The following is a 12,697-nucleotide window of genomic DNA, read 5'->3' as shown; positions in this document are numbered from 1 at the left end:
TCCGCCCTCCAACAACAGCGGAGGGCAGAGGAGCGTCAGGTGGCTAAAACGCAGCAGGTTGGCACAGTAGGGGGCACAGGCGGGTGCATCTGTTAGTCACCTCAGTCGGTGAACCCCATAACTTCTGGATCTGTCCCGTGCCGGCGAGCCTTCCGCACTTCACCTGGCCTCAAGTGCACCGAGCCTGGCACAATCGCCAGTGTGACATCGCCGCCACTCAGTACGAATAGCAGCGGCTGTTTTGTGAGGTGTGTCAATGTATAAAACATTTTGAGGCCTTACAATGGGGGTGTAGGACTCCCCAACCACAATAACATCACAGGGCAGGTGGGAGGTGTCGGTCTAGCCAATGGATAGTTTGCCGAGCCTCAAAAGTCTAGAGGAAATAGCTCCCGCTCGTGAGTTGTTGGCTGACGTGCCGTCTGCCGAGGAGGTGCGAACAGGAATCCCAAGATCCGGGGACCAAGTAAAGCGCAGGGCTGAAATGGCCTCCCAAGCAAACCGCTTAGGAAAGGTGGCGATTGTGTGCAGGCCCCCCTACACGATGTCACTACAACTGCCGATACCACAGGATGGTTTCTACAGGATTGGAATAATTCCATGGTGGTCCATGGAATCGCAATGATTGGAACGACTCCCAGGGCATATCCCTCTTCAGTGTGCCGGGAAATGCTGTGGCAAGGATGATCCAACATCGCATCCTTGGCCAGGCACGCCAGTGATTGACTTGCGGAGCCACAGCGCGGTTTCAGACGGGTGGCGGTCCTGTACAGATGCCGTGTATTCTGCTGCGTCTAAGGGGTGTAGGGAATTTCAAGAGTGCACGGCTTTGGGTTGGTTTTTTTCTGTGTTTTTGGGGTTCCTAAATATTTGTTCACAATAATGAAGGAATTTCATCATGGTGGCAGGCAAGGGTAAAGCTGCGTGGCTGGTAGCCAAATTTCCTTATTAACTGTCCACTACATTATTTAACGTATTTTTACCACAATCCTATATGATGTATATGATTTCCATCGCTGCACCAGTGACATATCAGATACATATACAATGGGAGGCTGACCGATGCCCGGTGTGGTCAAAGGATGGCGCTCTTCTAATCAACTATGCCTAGTATGATGATGATGATGATCTGGCAATTTGCTGCTCACTCGGCGCAGTTTGGGGACTCTAACTGTCGAACGTGGAGCGTGCCACTGAAATTGATAGCGCCGGCCTGGGTAACTCTCTGCCATCAAACACTCCACCCCCTCAACTCCCTATGTGTCTGGGGCGATGGTGGAGAGGTCCCGGGACCTGGGCAGTTGTGCCCGTGCTCATCTCTGTTTTGGCAACATTGGCAACAGCGGAGGTCTCACTCCGAATCGGTCGAGCGACTTTATCTTTGAATCGGCTGTGCAAGTACAACTACTGCCGTGTGTGGACGCTGACTGGCCCTGTCGCTCCACACGAGTCTTCTCTCCTCAGTCTGTCGGCTATCGTTCCGTCTGCGCTTGTGAGTCGTGCACCCTCCGTAGCAACACCTTGCAGACTCGTGTTTTTTTTTTGGCGCTCGCCTGCGTCGGCACATTCCCCGAATTCCTGCGCTCGGGTTGGTTAACTCAGCGTGCGAACCCGAGAGGTCCCTCTGAACCTTTGTAAAACAAAAACCCACATGCGTGTATTCTGCAGCGTGTTGTCGTCGCGGCTCATGTGCGAGATGTTCTCCCAGATAAGGATGTGATTTTCGCGAGTCACTCGAGCAGGGAGAGCACAGGGTGGGGGGGGGGGGGCACTGTGGTGGTGACACAAGAGGTTGTTCTAGAGGTGAAACCTGCCCGTCAGCACGCGCACACGGCGGTAGTTACACGGGGAGCACTGCGACGCGTATCCTGCGTGGCTACCTGGGCGAGCACCGCCGTGCCCCCAAGCCTGAGTCGCATTCATTGAAGGGTCCTCCGAGCGTTGAGATGTTTGGCCAATTGAGATGTTTGGCCAATTGAGATGTTTGTCCAGTCAAGGCGTCGTCACGGAGTCTGAAGATTATTTTTTATGGAAGGATCCTGCAATCGGAATGTTTGGCCGAATAACTTTCTTACAACGGAAAGCCTCACGGAATTCTAATCGAGTACTTGTTAATGGAGGGTCGTCATCACCACCATGAAAATTGTCTTGCTGTGGTTTTCCCACCTGATGATGATTGTTTGTGTTGCAATCGAAACGTCGTGATTTATTTTTATTTTATACTTACGTGACTTTACCGAAAGAACCAGAGAATATGGATTCATGCAGTCACGAAAGCTTCAAATCAATATTAAGCACCATCACAAATCTACCACCATCACATAAATCTACCACCATCACATAAATCTACCACCACAAGCAACATCACGACCACTACCATCACAAGCAACTTTAACCACCACCGCCGCTCCCGTGTGTGGAGGAGCGGAGGCGTGCGCACGAGAAGCAATGTGAACTTTCCAGTTAAACGGGAAGTTGGGAATTTGATTCACGTTGAGTTCCTGACGTAGATAACTCCCGTGCGAGTGCGTGCGTGTTCGGGAATGTGTGGGTGTGTTCGTGACTGTGTGTATTGAAGAGTGTATTCGACTGTGTATTGGAGAATGCGTGTTTGTGTGTCTGTGTGGTGCTCGCTAACAGCCCTTTCCTCATCAGTCTGTTAAGGCTACAAGGGGGATCTTTGTCCTTTGTATCAGTGGGGAGCGGTGGTGTAGTGGTTAACGCGCTGTGCTACGAACCAGGCGACCCGAGTTCCATTCCCAATTACGGCCAACACCAGTGGCGATTATATTATCCTGGGTTCTCCCCCTAGGTCGACTCAGCCTCAAATGAGTTCCAGGAACTAGAGAGACAAATGCGGTCGGGCGTGACGCTGGCCACCGACCGCTTCGTGTTCTGTGCCGGCCTTCATAGGTGCTTGCTAAATCACTTTCCCCAACAGTCTGTTAGAGCTGTAAGGGGGATCTTTGCCTTTATAAATGTATGCAGAATACGAACAGAGGTGGTCCATCTGCCAGTCATCTCAGCCAGTCAACCCATGGCACCTGAGTCTGTCTCGTTACCTGCCAGTAGCGAGCCTTCAACGCATCACGTGGCCTCAATGTTTACCTCGGCTAGCACAAGCGCCGTGGTGACGTCGGCGCAGTGTGTTTTACTTGGGTGTGTACACGTGTTTACATGAGTTTGTGTACACGTATTTCGATCAGGTGTGTTTACGTGTGTGTTCACGTCAGTGTGTGCGCAAGTGAGTGTACACGTGTGTACATGCCTACGTGTTTACATGTCTACGCGTATACACGTGTCTACGTGTATACACGTGTTTACGTGAGTTCGTGTACACGTGTGTAAAAGTGAGTGTACGCATGTTTACATACGTATACACGTGTTTACGTGACTGCGTGTACACATAAGTTTATGTACAAGTGCATGTGTACACGTGCATACACGTGTTTACGTGAGTGCGTGTACACGTGTGAACCCGTGATCTCTGGCACGTACACCTCACGCCTGGCTGCCCTGGGTTTTCTGAGCAGGAATGAACCAGACTTAACCAACATCTGCAAGGGCAGGGGGAGGGGGGGCTGGTGTGTGAGGTGGAAGGGGAAGCACACCGACCCCAGCCACACCTGGGAGACAGTCTTTTATTTTGTTATCACGTCATGAGAAACCAAGAATATATTCGCAAAAAGCACATTGGAAACCTTTTGTTAGAGAGAACGGCTCAGAAGCGGATATCACAGAACTACCTCTGTAACCTCGAGTTCACACACAGTAGTAGGGGGCAGCACTTTCCCACCCGCTCTGCATACGAGAGGAATGTTTTTCGCACTCCACCTAAGATTTTAATTATCAGACTTGGAAGCCAAATTAGGTGATAAATCTGGTTAAACCAGATTTAATGAGAGGTTTTTTGCATGTAGGCAATGGTGTGAGTTGGCTCAGACCATCAACTCACTACATTTGAGAACCATAAACTACTCCGTTTATGTGAGTCTGTGGGTCAATGTTTGAGTTTGTGGTTCTCTATGTATGTTGGTCTCTATGTGAGTATGTGGGTCACAATGTGAGTTTATGGGTCTCTACAAATCTGTTCATCTCTATGCAAGTCTCTGGGTCTCTGGGTTCCTATTCGAGTCTCTTGGAATTTGTGAGTCTATGGTTCTCTCTGTGAGGCTTTGGGTCTCTATGTCAATCATTGGTGACAGGGCTGAGACCATCAACTCCCTGCACTGGAGAGCCCAGTAGCAATGGAGAGATTGCCCCTCCTCTGTCTTAGAAAAAACCCAGACACATGGGGACACCTTGGCAGAGGTCCCAGCTTGTATGGAGACACCTGTGTAACACCACTGCGTTGTCCCAATCTCCCTCGCCCCTCTATCCCAATGGCTGTCCCCGTGGTAGATGGAGGGACACGCAGACTACGAGCGTTCAAATGTGGAGGTGATTAAGTGCGTGGTGGTCGGGGACAACGCAGTGGGGAAGACTCGCCTGATCTGTGCCCGGGCCTGCTCCTCGGCGCCACCCACACACGCCCAGGCCGGCACACACGTGCCCACCGTGTGGGCCATAGACCACTACCGCGCGTGTCCTGAGGTGAGGATGTGAGGAGAGGTGACGGTGAGTGGGATATAGACCACTACCACACGTTTCCTGAGGTGAAGTGAGGAGAGGTGATGGTGAGTGATCTATAGACCACTACCGTACGTTTCCTGAGGTGAGGAGGTGAGGAGAGGTGATTGTGAGTGAGTGGGCTATCGACCACTACCACGGATTTCCCTAGGTGAATGAGTGAGGAGAGGTGATGGTGAGTTAGCTATTACTGTGGTGTCCGTGGTTACCGTAGTTGTCGCGGTTACGCGGTTGCCCTGGCTGCAGGTGCTGGAGCGCTCGCGGGGCATGGTGGACGACGTGAACGTGTCCCTGCGACTGTGGGACACGTTCGGAGATCACCACAAGGACAGAAAGTTCGCTTATGGACGGTGAGCGCAAAGCACCACACCGCACACATAGCAGATGGAGCGTGCGCAGCATATGCAGCACATGCAGCATGTGCAGCATGACACAGCACATACAGCATGGCGCAGCACATACAGCATGGCGCAGCACATACAGCACAGCACGTACAGCATGACACAGCACGTACAGCACACGCAGCAGGCGCAGCACGTGCAGCATGACACAGCACATACAGCACACACATCACATACAGCACACACAGCACATACAGCATTACACACCATGTACAGCACATGGCGCACCACGACCAATGGTGGTGGTGATGTTGAGGCTATGGTTGGGGGTGCTGCGGTGTGTGGGGGTGTTGTAGTGGTGTGACATGGCGTGGTGTGACATGACACCGTGTGGTGTCACGCGGTGTGGTATGGAGGGTGGCCATGGTGGCTGTGTTCTTGTGGTGATGTGACATGATGTCGAGGGCGGATATGGTGGTGCGATGTGGTGTGGCGTGGAGGGCAGACATGGTGGTGATGGTGGTGTGATGTGTCATGCTGCCAGCTATGGCTGCAAGTTTGGTCGTACGTGCTATGTATTTCGTTAATTGTTAAATTTTGAATCACAGTTCCTATGATTACTGTTGTTACATTGTTTTTATAGCTTTATTTTGGTGATTGGAAAACATATGGTTAATTTAAATTGTCTTATGGTTGTTATTGTTGACTTGCACCACATTGGGATTTTTGCACACAGCGTTTTAATAAGTTTTTTTTATATTTGCTGGTTTATTCCAGGATGTTTCTGTTACGCGTCGTCGCTTTAAGATGTTCTGTGTTCATATTTTGTTTGTTGCGGTTGCACCCGACTTAAGAGCCGCATGGCTCACAGTGCTATACCTAATAAATGAACTTGAACTTGATGTGGTGTGGTGTGGCGTGGCATAGACGGTGGACTTAGTGGTAGTGGTGGAGTGACGCGGTGTGGTGTGCAGGGCGGGTGTAGTGGTGGTGTGATGTGGTGTGGTTTGGCGTGAAGGGCAGATGTGGTGGTGGTAGTGTTGTGGTGGTGTAACGCGGTGTGGCGTGCAGGGCGGACGTGGTGGTGGTGTGCTTCTCCATCGCGAGCCCCGTGTCCCTGGCGCACGTGCGCTCCGTGTGGATCCCCGAGGTGCGCCAGTTCTGCCCCCGCACGCCCATCCTACTGGCGGGCCTGCAGCTCGACCTGCGCTACGCCCACTTGGACACACTCAACCGCGCCCGCAGGCCCTTCTGCAAGTAAGGCATGGGGGGGACACGGGGGGACACGGGGGGGACACGGGGAACACGTGGGGGGAGATTCAGGGGTGGAGACATGGGGACGCGGGGGAGATCCGGGGAGACGCGGGGGGGACACAGAGTCACAGGACATGGGAATGTGGCTCTGGCTCTAATGTCTGTCAATGAGTCCACTTCTACATCCCTTTGTTTTGACATCCATCTGTGCATCCATCCGTACCTTCTTCTGTCCGAGTGCGCGTCTCCTGCCTGTAAATTTTCTATTCCATCCATTTCTTCTTCTGTCTCTCTCTAATTGTCCGTATTTCCTGACTGTCTATCTGTCTGTCTGCCAGTGCACGCATACACATGCTTGTGCTGGCCACCCACCCCCTCGTGTGCTGTGCCAGCCTGCATAGGTGCTGCTGTTCAGAACCAGCACTTGCCCGAACAGCCTGATAGAGACTACACCAGGGAGCTTTGTCTCCTTGTGCCTGTGTGCGCACGACGCAGGCCGTTGAAGCCGAGCGACCTGCTCCCCCCAGACCGGGGGAGGGAGGTGGCACGGAGTTTTGGGCTGCCCTACTACGAGGCCAGCGTGATGGCGGGGGGCGTGGGAGGCGCGGGGGGTGTGGTGGAGGAGGGGGCTGGAGCCCCCCAGCATCATGGGGTACGGGACATCTTCGACAACGCGGTGAGCGCACCGCTCGTTCACCCAGACACTCGCCCACTCGTGCACACACTCACCCAGACAACTGCCCACTCATACATATGCTCACCCAGACACTCAACCAGACACTCGCCCACTCGTGCATGCGCTTGCCCAGATACTCGCCCACTCCTGCACACGCTCATCCAGACACTCACGCAGACACTTACCCAGAAACTCACCCAGACACTCACCCAGACACTCACCCAGACACTCACCCAGACACTCACCCAGACACTCACCCAGACACTCAGACACTCGCCCACTCGTCAACACGCTCATTCAGACACTCATCCAGACACTCACGCCCACATATACATGCTCACCCAGAAACTCACCCAGACACTCGCCCACTCGTACACATGCTCACCCAGACACTCGCCCAGACATGGTGATGTTGATGGTGGTGATGGTGATGTTAGTGGTGGTGATGGTGATGTCGGTAGTAGTGATAGTGATGTGGGCGGTAGTGATGCTGATGTTGGTGATAGTGCTGGTAATGTTGGTGGTCAGGTTGGTGGTGGTGATGTTGGTGGTGGTGATGTTGGTGGTGATGATGTTGGTGGTGGTGATGTTGGTGGTGGTGTTGATGGTGTAGATCCGCGTTGCTCTTCTTGCTCGGCGAGGTCTCCACTTCTGGAAAACTCAGCTCAAGCGAGTGAGGCCTCCTCTTCTGCAGGTGAGGCCACACGGAGACCACATGGGGACACAAAGGGCACAACCCAGGTGGGACACAGGGGGGGACCCAGGTGAGGTTACACAGGGACACGGGGGACACTCAGGTGTGATAATGAGACATGGGGACACGGGAAGAGACACGGGGACAGCGAGACCTGAGTTTGATTGCCTTACGACCAACTGACAGGACTGGTGGCATAGTGCTGTGCCCCCTACTGTATTGAACAGAGGGTCACTTGAAAGGCTCTCGGAGATATGTCTGTGACGTCTACTTCTGCGGGCCAATCTATATCACAAGGGGATGCACGATCTCAAAACAACAATGCCGACGATCTCTCTGTTCGCAGGCGCCGTTCCTCCCCCCAAAGCCGCCTCGTCCCCATGTGGAGCCTCCTCCTCCTCTCCCCACGCCATCCGCCCTCTCCCCCCGTCCGTCTTTGTCTCCCTCGAACGGCGCCGCGACCGCCGTCACCTCGACGTCGTCTTCACCCTCCTCCTCTGCGTTAGAGGCGGAAGCGGCATCGTCCCTACCCTCGTTCCTGCTGACGGAGACCGCTGCCACGATGGTGGAGAGCGAGCGGGCCGCCGACGTGGTGTTCGAGGTGGCAGGCGAGCGGGTGTACGCGCACAAGGTGCGTGCGTGCACCTAGCCTGGCACAAAGCGCTGTGGTGACGTCACCCCCCCCACTGCTCGGTGGCGGATGACAGCCGCTGATGCTCTTGTTGTGAGGCTCAATGTGTGTCTCTTTTGTGCGGGGAGCGGTGGCGCAATGGTTAGCGCGCTGCACTATGAACCCTCCGACCCGAGTTCTAAACTATTTTTTATAAACTAACCTAATTTTATTCTACCAGGTATGGCCCACTCAGCTATATTGCTCTATTTCAGAAGCGACCTGGCCACAACATTTTAGCTCGACGAAGTGGCTTATCACGTGGAAATTTATAGCAGCCAAACACTCTAAATGTATCTTGATTATAAATTTGGAGGGAAAAATGTACGCGATCACAGGGAAAATATGCATATTCCAAATATACAGTCATCAGGGTCGGGATCAAACCAACGACCTCCTGTATACAAGGCGAGGTAGTTAACATCTCGCGGTCAATACCAGTGACAATTATCTGAACTGATTCTCGGCCTCCTCTAGGTCGACTCGCCCTCAAATGTGTACCTGGTACAATTTATAACCATCGCCACTAGGGAGACAAAGGCGGCCGGGCATGATCCTGACCACCACCCATCTCTTTGGGTGCCGTGCCGGCCTTTATAGGTGCTACTCCGCTTACAGAACTTGCCCCACCAGTCCGTTCAGACTATACAGGAGATCTTTGTGTGCATAGCTGTAAGTGTGGTACAATTCCTTGTGTGGTTGTGTGCGTGTGTTCACATGCACGTGGTTTCAAACTTAATTGAAACCCCAGCAAATTCAACAGACCGGTCATTGCAAGGCAGCGCACCCTAGTGAACCCCTGGTAGACGGGAGAGAGATTGATCCATGATACACGAATTCACAATTTATCTCAGACAATTGCAAGTTCAAGTATGAACCCATGTTAAGCAACCAAGCAGAGGTGCTTGTAGGGGTATAAATTAGAGGGGGGAACACAGCGCACGTAGATTGCCCCCACTGTTTCAGAGTTGTGGTGGGAGGTGTGGGGGGTGGAGTTAATGCAGCGCGTGTTGTGTTTGTCGTGCACGAGCATCACACGGCAGGTCTTCCTCGCCATGGCCTGCTCCAAGTTTCAGGAGCTTTTCACCAGCGAATTGGCTAATCAGATCGCGGCACAAGATGGCTACCAGGGTACCAACGATGCAGGAGGAGACGGAGCGCATGCCCAGGATGGAGGTAGCGAGCTCAAAGGTTCATGAACTCGCGGCGATAATGCCCGTTGACCATGGGGCGCTTGCGTGTGGGATGGGATGGTGGGTGGGTGGGGTGGGATGGTGGGTGGGTGGCGTGTGCTGGGTTTCGTGGGAGGGAAGGGTGGGCTGGGTTGGTTGGGAGGGTGGAGTGGAGTGGAGTGGGTGGGTGGAGTGAGGGGTGGATGGGGTGGGTGGGATAAGGTGGGTGCATGCTGTGTGGTAGCTACCTGTAACATCTGCGCCAGTTAGAAACATTCAGGCTGGCATATGTACAATCCATCCTGAGTTTAACCAGGCTGGATTGTGTGAGGAGCTCACAAATCCTTGAAAGATCTCGACACATTCCTATCAGGAAAGTCCGGCAAACAAGGCTGCGTTGCCTGGGTCATATAGCCCGCATGCCCAACCCACTGCATGCCCAAACAGCTTCTGTTTGGCCGCATATAGGGGGCTAAACGGGCACGACATGGGCTGGAGAAGAGATAGACTGATGCGGTACGGGAGGATTTGAAGCTGAGTGGGCTTGTTGACGACTGGTCACTGGTACCAGTGATGTCAAGATCGGCCTCTATGGAGGAGGCTCGTGAAGGACACTACTGGGCGGATGGAGGGAGTTGGCCTCCAACAACAACATTCACAACAACAAACCAAGCCCCGGGCGGATAAAATGCAGCAGGTTGGCACATTAGGGGGTACAGCTGGTGCATCTACCAGTCATCTCAGTCAGCCAACCTATGGCACCTCGGTCTGTCCTGAGACCTCCTGTAAACGAGCCTTCGACACTTTACGTGGCCTCAAAGTGCACCTGGCCTGGCACAGGCGCCGTGGTGACGTCACCGTCACTTCGTGGTGAATGGCAGGTATTGGGGTGGAAGGGAGGGGTGGGTGCACGGCCAGGCGTGGTGCTGGCCGCTCCCCTCCTCGTGTACCATGCCGGCCTTCATAGGTTTGTTTGTCTTTGTGCATGCACGTGTGCACCTACCGCCAAAGTGCACCTAGCCTGGCACAACCACCATGTTGTTAAGTGTCGATTGCATATGTTTGTGTGTGTTTGTGCATTTGCATACGCACCTACATGCCCGTGTACACGTGCGCACGCGGGTACGTGTACACACATACTGCACATTGGTTATCCACGGACATGTGGTCCGCGTTCGCTCGCGCCCACAGACGGCGCCAGCAGCCACGCGCGTCCCAGCGGGAGAGACCCGCACTGGAGCCGCGCCATTGTGAACGTTCGCCAAGAGATGGTGGACAATGGCTTCTACCAACAGCAGCAGCTGCAGCTTGGTGCAAAGTCCCGGTGAGCGGTGCCATCAGGAAAAACGCTCAGTGATCACACGGAGGAGTGATGCTGCGTAAAATTGGCGTCTCGCAAACAATATTATTCACAATAAAGGGCTTTTTTTTTTTGGTTAGATCGTGTACATACAAATGTGTCGTTAACCCGCCACAACCCGACACAGCCCAATTAGTTTGTCACAATTCTGGCAAAATAGCGCGACGGTGCTGGATGTAATTACCAGTGAAATGTCACGGTACTCAAATTGTAAATGTTGTGGATTTACTCCAACACACCGGTGAGCTGAAGTAGTAACTAATTGGCACGTTTTGTGACAAACCTTATACATTTATACTAACGCGATCTAACCCAAAAAAACCTTCATCACGGTTGCGGAGTACTGACCCAACGTCAAGTGGACTACAACACTGCCCGTGTCCCCGAGGGTGCCACAGTGGTGAGATGTTAACTACCTCACCTGGTATGTAGGAGGTCGTGGGTTCGATCCCGACCTTCACGTCTGTATATTTGGAATTTCTATGTTCTCCCGGTGGTCGCGTGGATTTTTCTCTGGCTCCTCCGGTTTTTCCCTCCATTTAGAAACATGCGTTTAGAGTATTTGGCTGCGATACATTTCCACATAGACCACTTCATTCAGCAAATCATCTCTGTGCCCACACGTCTCTGTGTGTCCCTGTATCCACGTGTCTGTCGGTGTCCACACATTTCTCCGTGTCCACATGTATCTTTGTGTCCATGTCTCTCCATGTCGCTGTGTTCACATGTCTCTCCGTGTCCACGCGTCTGTCCGTGTCCCTCTCTCTTTGCCCGTCACGCCCCCAGGCACCGCCTCGTGGTGTCGCTGGGCTCCTCGTTCCCACTCGACGCGTTCCTCACGACGCTTCACTTCCTCTACACGGGGGAGCTGCGCGATGAGGAGGCGTGGGCGCGCGGCTGGGACGCCCTCGACGATGGCGGCGACGACGCCCACGAAGATGACACTGATGACGGTGATGGAGGAGGAGGAGGCCATGGAGACATCGATACAGGAGGGGGAGGCGATGGGGATGGGGGCAGCGGTGGTGGCGATGATAATGATGACGACAACGATGATGATGATGGGGAGATGTTCAGAACGAACCGCAGGATGTTCCATCGGCGCTACTCATCCCGATGGCACAGGTGAGAGGAGTGCAGTGGCGATGGTGGTGGTGCCATTGATGGTAATGGTGATACCGGTCATGTTGCTGCTGCAGATGATGATGATCCTGTGGCCGATTAGAGTGCTGATTACGTAGCTACTCATGCTGATGCTGCTGATGAGTATGGTGCTGCTGCTGCTGATCAGGGTGTTGACCACGCAACTACGAGTGCTGATGCTGCTGCTGATGATGCCGATGACCGCCCTGCCCATGCAGACCCATCGACAAGGAGGTGGCACGCACACGGAGAGGCTTGGGGGCACAGGGGGACTCGGGGGTCGGGTGTGTGGGGGGGGGCGTCGGGCTCAGTGGGATCGGGCCCCCCACCCTACACGGACAGCTGCTGTCAGGTGACCCTTCACCCCTTCACGCACCTCCACTGCTCACTCTGTGCGTTCCGCCTGTGCCTATGTGCGTTGTATGTATGTATGTATGTTGAACTTCCTTCGCACTGTACATAGTACAACCGTGCTGATTGGAGGTGCGGGGGGAATGACAACAAACTAAACGCAAAAAGCAGTTCTACAGAAATTAGCTTTCAGTCGAGATGATCTAAAAGTGCATAGCTTCAGTGGCTTCCTTACATCGGAAGGAAGAGCGTTCAAGACGGCCGCAGAAGCACAACTGAAAATGCGCGATGCGGTGACCATCTTTGTTCTATGGTTAGCCAAAAGCCACTGCTGGGAGGATGAACCGAGTTTTCGTAATGGTGAATGCTCCTTGATGAGATCAGCAAGATATTGCAGCGTTTGCGAT

At 53.4% G+C, this 12,697-nt stretch overlaps 1 protein-coding gene across 3 annotated transcripts in view; it reads left to right on the top strand.

Annotated features, from left to right (window-relative positions):
• Positions 1–12,697, top strand: part of LOC133340456 (rho-related BTB domain-containing protein 1-like) — a 30,169-nt gene that overhangs the window by 1,479 nt on the left and 15,993 nt on the right. For all 3 annotated transcript variants that reach the window (XM_061548723.1, XM_061548741.1, XM_061548732.1), the window contains exons 2-11: positions 4,402–4,593; positions 4,876–4,979; positions 6,042–6,227; positions 6,720–6,900; positions 7,514–7,594; positions 7,941–8,225; positions 9,308–9,440; positions 10,628–10,760; positions 11,583–11,921; positions 12,158–12,291. In XM_061548723.1, coding sequence (XP_061404707.1) covers positions 4,402–4,593; positions 4,876–4,979; positions 6,042–6,227; positions 6,720–6,900; positions 7,514–7,594; positions 7,941–8,225; positions 9,308–9,440; positions 10,628–10,760; positions 11,583–11,921; positions 12,158–12,291 — 1,768 coding nt within the window. The remainder of the gene's footprint in view (positions 1–4,401; positions 4,594–4,875; positions 4,980–6,041; positions 6,228–6,719; positions 6,901–7,513; positions 7,595–7,940; positions 8,226–9,307; positions 9,441–10,627; positions 10,761–11,582; positions 11,922–12,157; positions 12,292–12,697) is intronic.

This window comes from Lethenteron reissneri, chromosome 2 (assembly GCF_015708825.2).
Source record: "Lethenteron reissneri isolate LAM-NWPU_2019-01 chromosome 2, ASM1570882v1, whole genome shotgun sequence".
NCBI classification, from domain to species: domain Eukaryota; kingdom Metazoa; phylum Chordata; class Hyperoartia; order Petromyzontiformes; family Petromyzontidae; genus Lethenteron; species Lethenteron reissneri.
Note: the sequence above shows the minus strand (reverse complement) of the source record. Positions and strands in the feature narration are given on the sequence as shown.